The following is a 17,405-nucleotide window of genomic DNA, read 5'->3' as shown; positions in this document are numbered from 1 at the left end:
GTTTATTTAGTTTTATTTAGCCGGACAGTTTATTGGGGAAATGCATAAATCTGGAGTCAGTTCCTTGTATAGTGAATGTGAAATTTCCCCATCAGTATCACCAGGGCTATAAGCAGGACTGTGTAAATACTAAGTTTATTTGTCCAAGTGACCCCCAGCATCCAACTTGTCAAGAAACCGAAAGGAAAATCTCAAACTTTTTAATTATTTTGTTTTTTTTTCTTCTTCTCCTTTTTAAAGTCCCTGTTTGCCATGAAATGGACCAAATATCTGATTGTTCTTTCCAGGAAACGTTTGAGAAAATTGTTTAAAATAAAACTGTGCCATTTTATTTCCCTTGATGAAGGTCAATGCTCTCTCCATGCCACCAGAAATAAACTTCTGATGGACGAACACAATATTTTTTTAATATTATTTCATTAGCCTAAAGGCCAAATGTAAGTACTGTATCTTGACTCTGAAAGCTACCTGTAAATAACCACCATAGGTGAAATTTTAACTGGACAATGTAGCCTGAAGTAAAGATACTAGTTCCTGCCTCAACATTAACCTGAAGTGATTGTGGTGTTGGTGCATTAGTGCATTTTCACTTATTGCCTCTGTTGTGAGAAAAAATGTGATAAAATCTGGATTTTAGGAAAACTACAAATTTCACAATAGAGTGAACGTTACAGTCATGAGATTTTGTCCTGGACACTTAGGGCAAAATAGTTGCTGTCGCGCATGCGCACACCGTGAAACGGTTCACACGTGGGTGTAACACCCTACCCATCTTGCCCTGACTGTCTACAGACCCCTCCAACCACACCACCTCCATCCACTCAGAGGGAACAGAAGTTTCTCCAGGACTCCGGGGGGTGAGAGGCATCTCAACATTTCATCCCAAACAAACACTCGACCGCCGAAGCTGGTGCACGTGAGTTAAGCTAACGTTGCTAACTAGCTTTCTGCTAATTCTGGCACCGTTTAGCCATTAAGCTTACAAACAAGTAGCTGGAGGAAGAAAAGCACGAGAAACATCCGCAACTTTCTATCAACAATCAGAAAAGCCCGGGCATTATTTCACTGCTGTCTCGTGTCACCTGGTAAAAGACACATTAGGAAGTTGTGTCCTCCATGTTGTTACTGTAGACAGACTGTTTGATGCAACCAGAGACATCACAATCAGTGTTAGCAAAGAAGTGTGTGTGTGTGTGTGTGTGTGTGTGTGTGGAAGGGGGTTGCAGTCTTCTTGTGGTTAAGGACTAACAGAAAGCTCCTGACCGTGCAGTGTGTGACCTGCAGCAAGCTCACAATCAATGAGTTAATTATCAGGAAGCTGTGTGTTTGTGTGTTTGTGAGTGTGAGTTTGCCTCAGATATACAGTTGTCTTAATGAATAAATCATAACATCAGGAATGTGTAAAATGTGAGCTTTATGTTTTCTGTACTGTCAAAGTGTGAAAATGTAAAATAAAAATATGCACAGTTCAATATATCAGTTAATTATTATGTTGCATGCTAGAAGCTGTGAAGCATTTGTCGTCTTTTGAGTCAAATGTATGTTACAAGAGTTGAGTTTCATTTACCATGAGACGGCTGCAGCATCTAAATGTTGCATCTACGTGTTTTTATTTAATCATTTTGTGGTCTGAACACACTGAGATCTCACATGTTGTGGCTCGCACTCGCCTGCAGCTCGACACGGTGTCATGAGTGGCCTGCTATGTGATTATTGGTTTGACTTGATCTGAATTGATCTGGAGACAAAGGTCAGCCTCACAGAGAAGATGTGCTCCTCTATCGTTAACCATCAGTATTGACCTCCGACCTCTGATCCATTACTTCACTTTAGTTAGGTGGGGTAAATCAATGATATCGATAGATGCCCACAATCCACCATTTCTGATGTCCTGCGATTGATTTTATGAATGCAGGCCCCTCACTCAATCTCACAAACTGGATTTATTTCTCCGTCTCTCCATCAGTCATGGCTGTAGTGAGGTTCTACACTAACGAAGTTGTGACAGGGCGAGCCTTACAGAGGGCAGCCAAGCTCTACCCCCAGCTGTCAATCACCACGGAGCTGTGCTACAATGTGGAGCTGACAGGTGAGGGTGCAGCAGCTTGTCGGTTGTTGATGATGACACTAATAACTGAGGGAACCGAGTTTATGGACAGCAGAGCACCTGTGAAGAATGTGAATCCACCTTGTGTAGCGTGAAGATTCAGTGTCTCCTCTGTTTATCCCTTGTGCCATGATGTCATATTTTCCTCCTGCAGGCTGTGAGAGTCTCAGTGCAGAGCAGAAGGAGGTTCTCCTCTGGTTGTTTCGCCCTCCCCTGCAGGCAGAGCCGCTGTCTGAGAAGCCAAACCTCACAGAGGGCAGCGGGGAGAAGCTGGTGGAGATCGGACCGAGGTACCGCTGCACCTGATAAACCTGATGAATGACCTGTCTCACATGCTGCTTTCGTCCTACAATGAGCTTTGTGTTCGTCATTAGATTTTGTACATTTTAAAACCCATGAACTGAGCAGCACACAAAAAGACTCATGCAGAACCCCAGATTTCAGTATGTAAGTGTGAAAATACATTGCTCAAATTTAAGCATTTGCGTTAAAAATCTTTCATTTTTGCCGTTTTTAACAAAAACATTTTCTCCCATTTTAAGCTGAAAGGTCATTTTTTGCACAGTATAAATCTCTTAAAATTTCTAACCATTGTTGTATAGTGGGGGGTTCAGTCATGTTATTGCCTTTTTGCCTCTTACATATCTATCATTATTAGTTACAGAATTACTTATATTTCCAAACTACATAACCTTCTGCATCCCACAGTCTCTGTAAGAGGATGTTGTTGTCATGGAGACGGCTCAGTGGTCATCCCCTGACCTAAGTGTGGACCTTTGACTATGTTTTGGAAATTAGAAATTTGGCTGTTGGTTGCTGTGTGACTGTAAACACTGAAACAAGCCGGGCATGAATTTTGAATTGTGGGATGTGATCCAGCCGGGTGATGGTAAAGGTGCAGTAATTGCATTTAAGTGTCCTCACAGCTGCATGTAACCAGTCAACAAGACAAAAATGCCCCAGTAGTGACCCCTGCAGGCTGCAGTGGCCTTTTGATTTTTCTAATCAAAGAGCTTTATCTGTTGTGGGCCTCAAGTGTAGCCAACAATGAATTGTTTCTTATTGATAGAATAAAGTAAATTAAAAGGTAAGAATAATTTTTCCTGTGAAACAAACAGAGTCCACTGGAGGATGTAATGGAAATCTTAAATGATCATTTTAGCCTGTCAGACAGGCCGAGGGGCAACAAGTTAACAACTTTTTTTGAAACTGTGACAACAACATCCAAGTCCAGCAAAAGTAAATGTCTGCAAACGGTTTTCATCAGCCTTGCTGCTGTTCTGCTCTTCAGGTTGAACTTCTCTACCGCCTGGTCCACCAACACCGTGTCCATCTGCCAGAGTGCCGGCCTCGCGAACGTCTCGCGGGTTGAGCTGTCTCGCAGGTTTCTAATCAAGGTTTGCACACACAAACACACAAACACACAGAAAAAATACTTCCCCCAACACTGATGCAGGATTAGTTTTCACTTCATGTTCAGGCTTCTGATGAGGTCTGTTTCTCTGCCCTCCAGCCAAAGAATGGGGAGAGCGTGAAGGAGCTCAATGGAGATATAAAGAAGCTGATTGAGTGTCTGTATGACAGCATGACAGAATGCATCTATCAACATCCCATCGCCTCCTTCAGTGTGGACATCAAACCGCAGCCGGTGTTTGAGGTGGACATCCTGGGGAAGGGTCGTGCAGCCTTGGAGAGGGCGAACGATGATCTGGGTGAGTCTCTCTCGACAGTTTCTAAAGGTCTTCTTAGCACTTCTCCATCTTTTTACTCTTGTCACTCAATGAACTTTTACCTTCCTCTCTTTTCTTCTCCTCTATGCCTCTTTTCAGTCTTGCAGCTGTCTGTGAGTACACTGTGTCTGCCCCTAGAGGAAATAATGTCACATGACATTATTATTTATCTGGTCAAAGTCACAGGACAGCAGTAAAGCTGCTGATTATCTTACACGTGCATGGGTGTGATTAGTGTGTGTCTAATGTCTTGTGAAAGGAAATTGAATCCAAAAAGAGAGACGTGCTGCTCTGTTTAAAGGAAAGTCAGATACTGAGTTAGTAGATTTGAACAAAAATCTGTTTTTAAATCCAGATTTTCTCACTTTTTTCTCAACAATCAGTAAAAAAGCTGAATTTAGCACAACATAAGATCGTGAAAAGCAGCAAATCCTGTCTAGAACAAGCCACTTTTTGGACCTTGTGCCAAATTTGTGATCTATTAGTTGACTAATCAATTAAACAACTAATGCACCACACCACATCATTTCACTTTCATGCAGGAACTTGTTATTTTTCTCTTTGCATGAACAGGTTGTAAACCAGCACTGCCCACTGCGACAGAACGTGGTGTGCGTGCTTATGTTCATGCTCCGATTATTCACTCCTGCTCAGCTTCATTAATATTCACAAGCTGCTGGAATGGATGACAGTAATTTCAGCTCATACTTTGCAGGCTCTCCCATGCTCAACCGGTGAGTTGAGGCTATTGTTAAAAAGGGCCTCTCTGGAATTTCTAGACACTATAGCTGCTTAATTCCCCTGAAGGATTGACTACACTTTCACTATATTTGCTTCCTCATTTTAGTTAAATGTGGTGTTTCATAGAAGTGACACAAATTCTTACATCATTTTAAAGCAGTGTGGAATTTAAGTAATAATCCTTCATAATGACTGAAATTCAGTTGAAACGATGACATTTAATTGTACATAAACCAAAAATGTGTTCTGTTAAAGCAGGCAGAGGATACTGTGTGAAGCTTAAATACTGATCTTACTGTGTGTGTATGTGTGTGCTGATTGATTCATTTTGCACCCTATGTGTTCAACGATTGCAAACTCCTTTGTGGGTTGATTTCTGCTGTGATGTTTGAACGTTGGCGGCGGTTCCTTTTTGGTTGCAAGATCTCACTGTGTGTGTTGTTCTCGATGCAGGTCTGGCCTTTGACTCCTGGGATCTGGACTACTATACGTCAATGTTCCAGAGGATTAAGAGGAACCCCACCAGTGTGGAGTGTTTCGACCTGGCCCAGTCCAACAGGTGGGGTTTGTCTGCGGAGGGCAGATTAGCAGGACGGCTTTGTGTTGTGTGGGGTTTTTATTTTCTAATGTTTTCTCTATGTTGTGTCCCAGCGAGCACAGTCGTCACTGGTTCTTCCGGGGTCGGATGGAGATCGACGGCCAGGAGCAGAAGGAGACTCTCTTCAGCCTTATAATGGACACCCAGCGACACAGCAACCAGAACAACGTCATCAAGTTCTGTGACAACAGCAGGTAGGAGAGGAAACAGCACTGTGTTGGTGTTTGTGTTTCTGTTTGCACTGACTCAATGAGAAATGTGTGTGTGTGTGTGTGTGTCCAGTGGTATTAAAGGGATGGAGCTGGAGTGTGTTTTTCCAAAAGATCCATCCCAAGCCAGCCCGTATGAGACCCGGCACTCGCTGAGACACGTCATCTTCACTGCAGAGACGCACAACTTCCCCACAGGTCAGGATGCACGAAATATTGTGTTTAATTGCAACTTCCTTGTAACTTCTCCCCTCATGTGTTAAATCCCATCCGTCCTCCAGGTGTAGCTCCATTCAGCGGTGCCACCACAGGGACTGGAGGTCGTATCAGGGATGTCCAGAGCGCTGGACAGGGAGGCCACGTCATCGCCGGCACTGCGGGGTACTGCTTCGGCAACCTGCACATACCAGGTCCGCACAAACAAAATGCTTCGCTTGAAAATGTGAATATGGATCTTAAATCAATAACGTGTCCGTTCTCACTGACCGTCGCTCCAGGTTACGATCTCCCCTGGGAGTCTTCAGGGGAGGGCTGGGAGTATCCGTCCAGCTTTGCTCCTCCGCTGCAGGTGGCAGTCGAGGCCAGCGATGGAGCCTCAGACTACGGCAACAAGTTTGGTGAACCTGTCCTGTCAGGTAGGAAACCCTGCTGAGGCATGCCAGGGTTTACATGAACAATTATTGATTAGTCTGCAGAATTCTCCAAGTGTGACGTCCTCAATCTGTTTTGTCTAACCAATAGTTCAAAACATTAAGATATTCAGTTGACTGACATAGATGAAAAGCAGCAAATCCTCACATTTGAGAAGCTGAAATCTGGGAATAGTTGACAAACATATCACATCGTTTATCAAAATAGTTGCTGATTTGTTTCTAATATTCGACTAATTGTTACAGCTCTAACTGCAAATAACACATTTTATTCATTATTGATTAATCAGTTCATTTATTTTTTGTATAACAGTAGTTATGTAGCGTTCACCTGTGTGTCATGTTCTGATCTGTTCTTTAGTCTGATCTTAATCAGTTTTCATTTGTTTTATTGATTTTCTGTCTGTCTGCAGAATAATTGATTGATATTGACCTGTTTTATGAATAGAATTTTTACTCCCTCCTGCAGGTTTTGCTCGTTCTTTCGGCATGCGGCTGCCTAATGGAGAGCGGCGAGAGTGGATTAAGCCCATCATGTTCAGTGGTGGTCTCGGTTCCATTGAAGATACACATGTAAAGAAAGAGGAGGCAGAGGCTGGTAATGTTTCAACTCACTGTGTGTGTAATGTGTTTAATCAATGCACAGGCTATATTTGCACACAGCGATCGATGACTCACAGCATCCCTCTGCTCCTCTGCTGCTCTTGTCGATCAGGAATGGAAGTGGTGAAGATCGGCGGCCCGGTGTACAGAATCGGCGTGGGAGGAGGAGCGGCCTCCTCTGTGGAAGTACGTTTGCCACAGTAAATCGTACTGAGACTAGCAGTGACCTCTCCCAGTGCAGAAGTTTCACTGTATTTTAAATATATTTCGGCTCGCAGGTCCAGGGGGACAACTCCAGCGACAGGGATCTGGGTGCAGTGCAGAGGGGGGACGCTGAGATGGAGCAGAAAATGAATCGCGCTCTCAGGGCGTGCTTGGAAAGAAGAGGCGGCAACCCAATCTGCAGTATACATGATCAGGGGGCGGGAGGAAACGGTACAAAACGTTTTTCAGGACTTATATTAAGATAATGAGACACTCGTTGAACATACTGAATCATATCATCATCTTCAGGTAATGTGCTTAAGGAGCTCAGTGAGCCAGCGGGAGCCGTAATCTACTGCAGTAGATTCAAGGTAATCTGCACATGAACACAGAGACATGAACACACACATTCTGCTCATTCTCATTTTCCATCACTCGTTTTGTTTTCCTCTTCTTCTCTGTCTTTGTTTTATAGAAAGGTGACCCCACCCTGAGTGCGCTGGAGCTGTGGGGGGCGGAGTACCAGGAGAGCAATGCCCTGCTGCTCCGTCCATCGGACAGGTCCTTCCTGGAGAGGGTGTGTCAGAGGGAGAAGTGCCCTGTTGACTTTGTGGGAAACATCACTGGAGACGGCAAGGCACGTTTCAGCCTGAATCAACTGGCTGAATGCACATCCACTGTCCTAATCAATCTGCTTCAGGGAGCAGCGGCTGTTGGCTGGGTCATCCTGCTAATCAACCTCAAGTACTACACCGAAATAGACTAAAAATCAGCTTCATTGTGTTTATTTCCCACAGATTGTGCTGGTGGATGACGAGGGAGGCAGAGGTGATGGAGCAGACAGGGGGCGCAGTCCCGTCGACCTGCAGCTGGAGTGGGTCCTGGGGAAGATGCCACAGAAGGAGTTTAAGATGGAGCGCCTGACCCCGACCCATCAGCCTCTGGCTCTTCCTGCCGGGCTGAAAGTCAAAGATGCACTGGACAGAGTTTTACGTTTGCCCGCTGTGGCATCCAAACGCTACCTGACCAACAAGGTGTGTGTGTGTGTTTGTGTTAACATTCCTGTCTTACGCTCTCTTTAGAAGTACATTTGTGCGCACACTTTGTGACCCTTCGTGTCTTCACTCCCTCCCCTCTCTCAGGTGGACCGGTCTGTGACTGGGCTGGTTGCCCAGCAACAATGCGTCGGCCCCCTTCACACCCCGTTGGCCGACGTGGCTGTTGTTGCTCTGTCGCCGTTCAGCCAGGAGGGGGCAGCCACCGCCATTGGGGAGCAGCCAATCAAAGGCCTGGTCTGTCCTGCAGCCGGGGCTCGCATGGCTGTTGGAGAGGCTCTGACCAATCTGGTGTTTGCCAGAGTCACAGCTCTGAAGGTGAGCGGAGGATGGAGAGCGTGAGGAAAATCACCCATTTAAAACAAAATGCATGATGGTAATTTACATTATTTTGTTTTTTCCCCTAAAAAATAAATGTCCAGGAATTTGGTAAACCTCCTGGTTCTGTGTTTCAGGATGTGAAGTGTAGTGGTAACTGGATGTGGGCTGCCAAGCTGCCCGGTGAGGGAGCCTGTCTGTGGGAGGCCTGCAAAGCCATGTGTGAGGTCATGGGTCAGCTGGGAGTGGCCATCGATGGGGGCAAGGACTCTCTGAGTATGGCTGCTAGAGTCGGGAAAGAGACTGTCAAAGCTCCAGGTACTGTGTGTGTGCGTGTATGTCTTGTGTGTGTGTGTGCGTGCGTGTATGTCTTGTGTGTGTGTGTGTGCGTGCGCGTATGTCTTGTGTGTGTGTGTGCGTGTATGTCTTGTGTGTGTGTGTGTAAACTTGGCTTTCTCGCTGCTCCTGCTTCAGGTGCTCTGGTTATTTCGGCATATGCGGTTTGTCCTGACATCACAGCCACTGTGACCCCTGATCTCGAGGATCCAGATGGCAAAGGTACTTCACACTCAGACACATGCATGCATAGACACACACTCAAACAAGATTTCTCATATAAGAACATATATCTGATTGTCTTTTATGTGCACATTAGTTTTGCTCACAACTTGTCGTGGCACGTTTGAGTAGAAATATCCTCATCTTACCCAGACTAAGCACCCCTGTCTCTCTCCAACACAAACATACACACACACAACCACACAACCACACACACACACACACACACACACACACACACAACCACACACACACACACACACACACACAACCACACAACCACACACACACACACACACACACACACACACACTCTCCTCGGCAACAGACTGCCTGCCTGACCCTTTGTCCTCTGTCTGCAGGCGTGTTGTTGTGGGTTCCTCTCAGTCCAGGCCATCATCGCCTGGGAGGCTCTGCCCTGGCTCAGTGCTACAGCCAGCTGGGAGACTGCTCTCCTGACCTGGACCAGCCAGAACTATTGACTGCCTGCTTCAACACCACACAGACACTCATACACGGTCAGCTTGCACTTGCAGGCAAAGAGCTGCAGAAACGCAAAAAAGTTTACAGCAATTCAGCCCTTGAGCAAACTTTTGTTTAGATTTACTTTCATTTATTCTTAAATTCCACAGCTTTGCACTGTGATACACAGCCACCTAGTGGTTGTACAGAGTACTGTCAGTTTATAAGCAACAGCAGCACCTGATGGCTCGTCTTTTCTGTTACATTTAATTGCCTCCTTAATAATGATGAAATTATTGTAAAATAGCACAGAAATCTTTTTTCAAAGTTATTAAAGATAAAATGAAAGTAGACTGTAAATAAATTGGGTGGATGAGAAGTTGGCTTTAGGAGTTTTTTCTCTTTCAGATCGTCTGCTGAGTGCAGGACATGACATCAGCGATGGAGGCCTCGTTTCCTGCTTGCTGGAGATGGCATTTGCAGGAAACCGCGGGATTGATGTTGACTTGTCATCACAAGGAACTGGAGGTTAGTGAGCTGATGTGTTGGGTGGTTTGGTTTCCCTCTAATTCACACATACAGGATATGAACTCTATTTTTTTTTTTTTTGCTGCATCTCTGTCTGCACAGTCATGGAGCTGCTGTTCAGCGAGGAGCTGGGTTTGGTTCTGGAGGTTTCAGAGCTTGATGTAGATGCTGTGTGTCAGAGATACAGCGAAGCAAGCGTGCAGTGCCATCGTATCGGCAGAACCCGCGCCTTCGGACCAGAGGCTGTGGTGAGACATCGGCCTCAACATACATCTGAAAAAAGAGTTTTCATCCCATCTGTGACGACTGTTGCTTTCTGTTTGCCTCACTTGTCTTTCAGGTCAGCGTTTGCGTTGATGGACAGCAAGTACTGAAAGAGCCGCTGCCTAACCTCCGAGCATTATGGGAGGACACCAGTTTCCAGCTGGAGCGCCTCCAGGCCAATGAGATCTGTGTTAAACAGGAAGAGGAAGGACTAGCCAAGAGGACACAGCCCTTCTTCAAACTGTCCTTTGACCCCTCTGAAATGCCCAGCATGAGTAAGACCAAACAGGATTGGTATCATTTACAAAGATGCAGTGTAATCATTAGGTCTACAAAATGCTAGAAATTATTTATTTATTTGTTTAGTTAAATGGGACAGTGCATATTGATGAACATGTTAAAACATGTAAAGATGCCGGATTGTAGCTTGACGCTAATTTCCATCCGCAGTCCCATATACATAAAAAACAAATTAAGACAAAAAGAAAAAAAGGAGCAGTAGCAATATAAAACAAGTACTAACGGTGAGGAAAAAAAACACATTGAGGAACACAAACCATAATATACAAATAATTTACTATGCAGGTTGACTGTGGGTGGAGAGCTATCCCACAGGTAAGGAGACCATAAGAGTTTCGTTTTGAGTAAAGTGCATAGGTGCTCGATAAAGTGTCAAGTGCTAAAGTGCATGAGTGCCAGATGAAATTGCACAAAGCCCTAAGTGCACATCAGTTTAAAGTGCCAGTTTGTTTTTTTCACAAGGCCCAGTACACTAAGTTACACATGACACAAATTATAACACAGATCCTTCGCAATGTGCAGAAACAAGCAGTTTAGCTTGTGTCTGACCAAGTTCTTTGCACCTGTCTGGTGTGTGTTCTTCTCTCAGCTGCAGGGCAGCCCCGTGTAGCTGTGGTCAGGGAAGAGGGCAGTAACGGAGACCGAGAGATGGCTGTGTCTCTCTATATGGCCGGCTTTGAAGTAACTATTCAGAGTTTCATTAACAGGATATATGTTGATCTAAGGTGCATGGCTGCTGTGCGTGACTTCTGTCTACATTTGTGTGTAGGTGTGGGATGTCACCATGCAGGACCTGTGCTCTGGCTCGCTAACTCTGGAGTCGTTCAAAGCAGTCGTGTTTGTCGGGGGATTCAGCTACGCAGACGTCCTGGGATCAGCGAAAGGTAAATAAACACCCATACGTACATTCCTTCAGTGCTTTGATATTCAAAAAAATCTCTGTTTAACACCATTCATCCTTCGTAATAGGTTGGGCTGCTACTGTTGCATATAACCCAAAAGCCAAGGCTGAGTTTGATCGCTTCCGGCAGCGTGACAACACACTGAGTCTGGGTGTGTGTAATGGCTGCCAGCTGCTCGCCCTGCTGGGCTGGGTGGGAGAGGGCGAGGATGGAGCAGGTAAGAGGAAGAGGGACAGCTAGTAATGATAGAAAAAACAATCCTGTGGTTGTGAACTGAAATTATTTAGCCTTCCCAATTTTGCAGAGGTTAATGAGTTTAAAATGCTTTCCAATTCTCCCTCAGAAACCGAGGTGGTGCTGACCCATAATAAGTCCGGCAGGTTTGAGTCTCGGTTCGTCAGCGTCGGGATCCAGAAGTCCCCGTCCGTCTGGCTCAGGGGCATGGAGGGCTCAGCTCTGGGAGTCTGGGTTGCTCATGGAGAAGGTATGGTATTGGTATGGTGTTACAAAAGTTGGCAAAGCTCGTGCTTGTACTCCTCTGTTCTCTAAAAACATCGAGCTGCAACAGGCACCTGAGACACCTGACCTGCTGTTCAGGATTGGATTCAGCATTGAATCATTACTGAGCATCAAGTTTGCTCAGTGTGAAACTTTTGAACTTGCACAACAATGACTCAATCTGTTGACTCACAAGTCACAGGTCATGTTCTGCAATCAGCAGCTGTGTTTAATACTGATTTTCCCACAACCTCTTTCCTTTGCAGGTCTGATGCAATTCCGTAGCTCCCAGGCCCAGGACCAAATTATTTCTGGTGGGCTCGCCCCCCTCCGTTACCTTGACGACCAGGGTCACCCCACCGAAGAGTACCCTCTGAACCCTAACGGCTCCCCGCGGGGCATAGCGGGGCTCTGCTCCAGGGACGGGAGACACCTGGCCATGATGCCCCACCCGGAGCGCTGCACCCTGGGCTGGCAGTGGCCCTGGGCTCCGAGGGACCTCAGACCATCGCTCACACCCTCACCCTGGCTACGCATGTTCAAGAATGCAGCTGCCTGGTGCAGCAACACACACTGATAATTCTGTTTATGTTGCTGGTGCTGTGGCTCAGATGAAACTGTAAGGCCTGTTTACATGAGTCTGTTGTGTAATTCACCTTTTTACTCTCTGTGGTACTTGGTCGTTTTCCATTTCCTGATGCCTGCTTTAATACTTTATGGACTACTGTGGATTCTGGTTGACTTTATATACATTCTGTAGGTTTCATTGTGGTGATCACTGAATATTTTTAAAACTGTTCTGTACCAGCTGAGTACTAGTCTGCTGAGATGATCAGTGTTACTGAAACTATGCTAATAAATAAATAGAACAAAAGAAGCGTGTGTAGTGTGCTGTATGATAACGAAATGCCACAAGACAATAAATATTATTTATTTTGCACAAAAACTTAGATTCATACAATATCAAGTATTTACATAGATGTCAATGTTACAGTGCTGACATGGCAGCTTTTCTTGAGCTTGCTGAAAACAAAAAGGCTAAAACTGCTGCCCAGTTAGAGGAGTAAAAGTGACACTGGTCGGTTTTAAACGGATAAGATGCTGAAAAAATATGCATTATAATTAAAATATAAAGGATGGAAAGACAATTTAAGTTGACATACTATAACTTCCTTCAAGTCACAAGATGCTAAAAATTTTGTCTGTTCCATATGGATTAAAAAGCTCCCAACCAAACACTGCAGGCCTCACGAATATAAGAAATAAGGATTTGTGACCACAGCTGAACCACTACCCTGTGCAACATTGTATTTTAGATATTGCTCTTGCATAGGCTCCGTAAACACTTGACAAACTGGTCTGAGTCCATAGTCCAAGAGGCTCAGATGCTGTCTACTGTCTCTACTGCTGCATGCTGTGCCGTTGTCAATATTCTTGCATCGACTAATCCAATTAGTGACAGCAAGAAGGACGAAATCCAATCAAAGTCCATGTCTAACAGCTTGTACTGTCACTCCGTCTACAGTGAGCTCCCCATCACTCCTTGAGAGTTTGTAGCGTTTGCAGAGCGTCCTTCTCTCTCTGGTGCCATTTGCTGGTTGATGTTGATAACACAGATGAGGAGCAGGATGACCACCACCAGGTCATCCAGGATCCCCAGCAGTCCGCAGAGGGAGGGGTCTGTTTCCATGGGAGCTGCCGAGGAGGAGACAGGCTCCAGAGGAGGGGAGGAGATGGACACCACAGTCCCCACGCAGCACAGGGCCACCCTGAAGAAAAACAGCCACACAAGTCCTCCCATGGTGCCCAGGCCTCGGGCCAGTAAGTGCAGGAGAAGGGGCGCGTCACTCAGGTAGTCTGTTACCTGGACGGGTCAGAGAGGAATTTTATTTCAAATGCTCGTCCAAGGTAGGGCAACTAGGTGTGCCAATGCAAGACGCGTTAACCAGACACCTCCACTGTCTGACAGTGGTTGTATAGGACAACAAATCCTTGAGGTTGCATAAGTGGTGTTCCTGTTACCAAACCTATTATCACATGGAACAGTTTCCCATGATCTAATCTGATGTTACATTCAAGGCTGTAAGGTAAACTTGCACCACCTGATATATTTACACAACCAGACACAGGTAAAGGGTCAAGAGACTACTTTCAATTAAGGCTAAAAAAGGACAAGTGTTGTGTTTGATGTTATGTCTGGAGGTTAGATAAGAGTACTGACCCTTCGTGGGGCTCCGGAATAACGTTTGTTGTAGTCCGTGATTTCCCCCAGAACCTCCTTTGACTGACGATCTGATCGACTCTCGTTAAATAGATTGGACAGCACGCTGACCTGGAAAATAAGAAACATTGTTACTCCTTGTTCACACTTATTGAGATGTTTCGACTATGCTTTCATCTGGTCATGCAAGTGGCACCTTCTGCCTGCAGAGAGGGCAGCTGATTGCATCCAACCAGGACCCGTGTCTCCAGTAGGCGATCAGACAGGGAGCTGCAGAATCAAACGCATATAAATCAAGCAATAAATCAACACATTTCAGTTTATATGTGCATCTCTTTAAATTCCAGCTGAACTTTGATGAAACTCTGATGCAGGCATGACAGGCATGGGATGAAGCATTTAGTCACTGTTAACGATAACCGACTGAGGTGCTTGAGTGAAAAGGATCTGGGTTAAGATGTCGGGGTAAAACTCAGGTAAGTGGGGCAGGTACAGTTTGTAATCTTTGACAGATAACATTAAGGTCAAACAGGTGTGCATCTGTGACATTAACATACAGTATGTGGGAGACATGACCGTCTACTTATAAGAAAAATAAGACCGTTCTTCTCTTGTAAGTACTGAGTTCAAAATGATTCAAGGCTAATCAAAACCTTAGGGTGAGGGTGATGCCACAGTCAAGGTTACGATTACATATTGTTCAATTTAGCCATCAAATACTTACTCAATACAACATGATGGTGACATACATCGTCAGGTGTCCTGCTGTGAATTTGAACCCTCTGAATTGCGTCTGAGGTTCACCTTTGCACGTCTGTGAACAACTAACTGACTGTGTTTGTTTTTGGTGTTATATAACCGTGCACCCTTGAGAAGAATAATGTGAGTAAAGCTGTCAGATGTGAGGCAGACTTGGAAACCCATGGCTAAAGTTAATTATTGAATACTCGGGATGGCTGCTGCACACTGATGCTACACTGATCAACCAATGAATTAAAGGAAGGAATCAACAGCAAGCACATGATGGAACAGGTGAGAGTGAATAAAAAAAAAAAATCAATTAATCTAATCTTGTGGATGATGGAGTGAACAAAAGCATCGCTGATGCTTCAGGTCAGAAAAATGGCTGTTGTGCGTGTGCGAGTGCATCTCGTACCACAGAACAAATGGCCACAGTTGGTCTGGACTGGGAAGCTTGCCATCTGCAGGCAGATGGGACAGAGAAAGTCTCGGCTTGTGGATGGACATGACTGTGTAGATTCCTGAACAGATGAGAGGAAAACAGACAGCCAGGAGGTGAGAAACAGGAAAAGGGAACTAGGAAAAAGAGATTATAAAAGAGAAGAAAGAAGATTCCCCGTAGCTAGATTTAGTGTTCCAAATGTGCCAGTGCAATTCTAAAAAACCTTAAAATGCGTAATGACCCCTCATAACATACACATACGTAAAACGTGTCCAGCTACAGGTTACTGTTGTTAACAGTGAGATTATTTTTATTTGTTTGGCAGCAGGCTGTGAGCCTAATAAAAGCGATAATAATCATCACAAAGGAGAGCCTCACAGTAATAACACTGTTCACAGCCTGTATACTAATACTAACAATAAACTTCATTTATATGGCACCTTCCTTAACAATGTTACAAAGTACTTTGCAACAGAAACCAACCAGATAAAGGACATCAGCACAGAGGAAGTAGAGACAATAAAATGAAGTGAATAACATCAAATAAGAAAAAATAAAGCATTTCCAAAAGCTTTAATGAAAAATTTAAAGATGAGATTTCCATAGTGTGAGATCCCTCTTAGTCCAAACAGTGAATATCAGCAGTTCAGGACTGGAGAAAACACTGAATATCAGCTTCATATCTGTGCTGACAGCATGCGGGTGTGCAGACTCTCACCATGTGGAAGCTCCTATACGCTGATGCTGACGGCTTGGGCGTGCACCCTGCAGATCTGGATGACCTGAGGTGACTGTGACCCAATGCACCATCAGAGGGGAGATAGTCCTCTCTGCAACGTGACATAGCGTGGCAACAATGATAAACACACCTTAAATACTGCATATATCTGCTAGTGAGGAGATACCGCCACAGAACTAACGATTTGTGAGATAAGGCTGATTGTATTCTGCGGTTGTCTATTGGTGGACGACAGATGCTGATGCTCTGACTACAGCAGTTTGACAGATTAGCTGCTGTCAGCTAAGCAACATGTTGCCTCCACAAGGACTCAATGATTTTAAAGCTTATCCTGCACTCATTTGTTTGATTTGTTAATCTTTTGGATGGAAAGTGGAAACTATCACTTTAAGAAATTATGATAAATAATCAAATAAAACTGGGCTTTGATCATTAGATCACATCTACAGTGATTACAGTAATCATCTCATGAAATTAAGCTGAAACAGATAAACAGATTATTAATACTTGAGGATGTCAGACATGCATATATGTCACATGAACAAATGTGTTTTTTATGCTTTTTATTAGTATAGAACACATTTAACTTTTATTATTATTATTATTTATATAGTATATACATATACAGTCTCAAGATCAGTGGATTACTGTCAGATCGGGTGGCGCGATCCTGAGGTCAAAGTGAAATCAAAACATACTCTCCCCGCTGAAATTTCCCCGCTGGACACACAAACCTGTCAATACAGCCAAATGTAATAAAATGAGACTCACCTGGACTGAGAGCTGTGGTAGGGGTGCATAGTTGAGCTAGAAACAGCAGCTGACCGGTAGTCACTGTCTCCTGGAAGGAAGTGAAGTGCTGCCTGACAGCATCACTGTTCAAAATAAATTAGAGCTGCATGTTAATGATCAACTACACCCCCCAATATCAGCTGGTGTCTGAGTCTTCTGGCTGTAATGGAGCCCGATCAATAAATTAGTGGTTTGTACACAGCGGCTCCACTTCAACAGAACATATTATGAAACGTTACAATAGACTGTGATCAACTTTAAGAGCAAAAGTGTTTAAATCAGTGGATCTAAAAAACAACCCCACCCCCCCTTCAGTCGGGCTAGAAGCAAACTATTTGGGTCACATGACTTTCCACCTGAAAAGATCCCTCCCACACAGTGTGTAAGTAGGCCAGATCTGATCTTGCCAATCATTTACCTTAAGTTTACCCCGGCGACAGCACTGCTTCTTTAAGCATAAACTATTGGTTGTGAAATGCATGTGAATGTCACTGACATTAACACTAAAAGCTGTGAAGCGGCACCTCAACTGACGATAACCCGGCAACAAAAATCCGGCCTGTTTTTAACAATTTCTCAACCACCATCCTCACACTGGGCCATTCTTTGAAGATTAATACAAAGCAGAACATTTTGAACAAACGTCTCCAAGTGCAGCAATAAAATAGTAAAAGCAAATAAATTTGCTTTGATTTAAAAAAAAAAAAGAAAAAAAAAACTTGTGTCCACAATCTGACAGTGAG

The 17,405-nt window shown here is 44.5% G+C and overlaps 2 protein-coding genes across 3 annotated transcripts; one reads left to right on the top strand and one right to left on the bottom strand.

Annotated features, from left to right (window-relative positions):
* Nucleotides 1–749: 749 nt before the first annotated feature.
* Nucleotides 750–12,585, top strand: pfas (phosphoribosylformylglycinamidine synthase). Of its 2 annotated transcripts, none has more exons than XM_041935412.1 (28): nt 750–857; nt 1,967–2,089; nt 2,262–2,397; nt 3,399–3,504; nt 3,621–3,819; nt 5,032–5,137; nt 5,230–5,370; nt 5,459–5,583; nt 5,667–5,795; nt 5,883–6,020; nt 6,505–6,633; nt 6,751–6,824; nt 6,917–7,073; nt 7,152–7,213; nt 7,318–7,479; nt 7,640–7,876; nt 7,985–8,215; nt 8,353–8,533; nt 8,690–8,773; nt 9,136–9,291; nt 9,644–9,763; nt 9,866–10,011; nt 10,104–10,302; nt 10,917–11,008; nt 11,097–11,211; nt 11,297–11,446; nt 11,573–11,713; nt 11,994–12,585. In XM_041935412.1, exons 2-28 carry the CDS (start codon nt 1,969–1,971, stop codon nt 12,302–12,304), a joined length of 3,948 nt encoding a protein of 1,315 aa, XP_041791346.1. In that variant the 5' UTR covers nt 750–857; nt 1,967–1,968; the 3' UTR covers nt 12,305–12,585. The 2 variants fall into 2 exon arrangements, with proteins under 2 accessions (XP_041791346.1, XP_041791345.1); XM_041935411.1 differs by having other exon boundaries at nt 755–916.
* A 528-nt stretch (nt 12,586–13,113) lies between these two features.
* Nucleotides 13,114–16,694, bottom strand: si:dkey-183n20.15 (RING-HC_RNF170 domain-containing protein). Its single transcript, XM_041936119.1, has 6 exons — nt 16,642–16,694; nt 15,850–15,961; nt 15,105–15,210; nt 14,145–14,218; nt 13,949–14,059; nt 13,114–13,591 (listed from the first exon to the last, which is right to left on the bottom strand). Exons 1-6 carry the CDS (start codon nt 16,668–16,670, stop codon nt 13,247–13,249), a joined length of 777 nt encoding a protein of 258 aa, XP_041792053.1. The 5' UTR covers nt 16,671–16,694; the 3' UTR covers nt 13,114–13,246.
* Nucleotides 16,695–17,405: the final 711 nt, after the last annotated feature.

This window comes from Chelmon rostratus, chromosome 4, assembly GCF_017976325.1.
Source record: "Chelmon rostratus isolate fCheRos1 chromosome 4, fCheRos1.pri, whole genome shotgun sequence".
In the NCBI taxonomy this organism is placed as follows: Eukaryota; Metazoa; Chordata; class Actinopteri; order Chaetodontiformes; family Chaetodontidae; genus Chelmon; species Chelmon rostratus.
Note: the sequence above shows the minus strand (reverse complement) of the source record. Positions and strands in the feature narration are given on the sequence as shown.

Coding starts and splice junctions, on each gene's coding strand:
- pfas (XM_041935412.1), top strand. CDS start 1,969: ATGGCTGTAGTGAGGTTCTACACTAACGAAGTTGTGACAGGGCGAGCC. Junction 5,796..5,882: donor CGGCAACCTGCACATACCAG/GTCCGCACAAAC, acceptor CCGTCGCTCCAG/GTTACGATCTCCCCTGGGAG. Junction 7,877..7,984: donor AACGCTACCTGACCAACAAG/GTGTGTGTGTGT, acceptor CCCCTCTCTCAG/GTGGACCGGTCTGTGACTGG.
- si:dkey-183n20.15 (XM_041936119.1), bottom strand. CDS start 16,670: ATGCACCCCTACCACAGCTCTCAGTCCAG. Junction 15,962..16,641: donor TACCACAGCTCTCAGTCCAG/GTGAGTCTCATT, acceptor GTCACGTTGCAG/AGAGGACTATCTCCCCTCTG. Junction 13,592..13,948: donor ATTCCGGAGCCCCACGAAGG/GTCAGTACTCTT, acceptor TGACCCGTCCAG/GTAACAGACTACCTGAGTGA.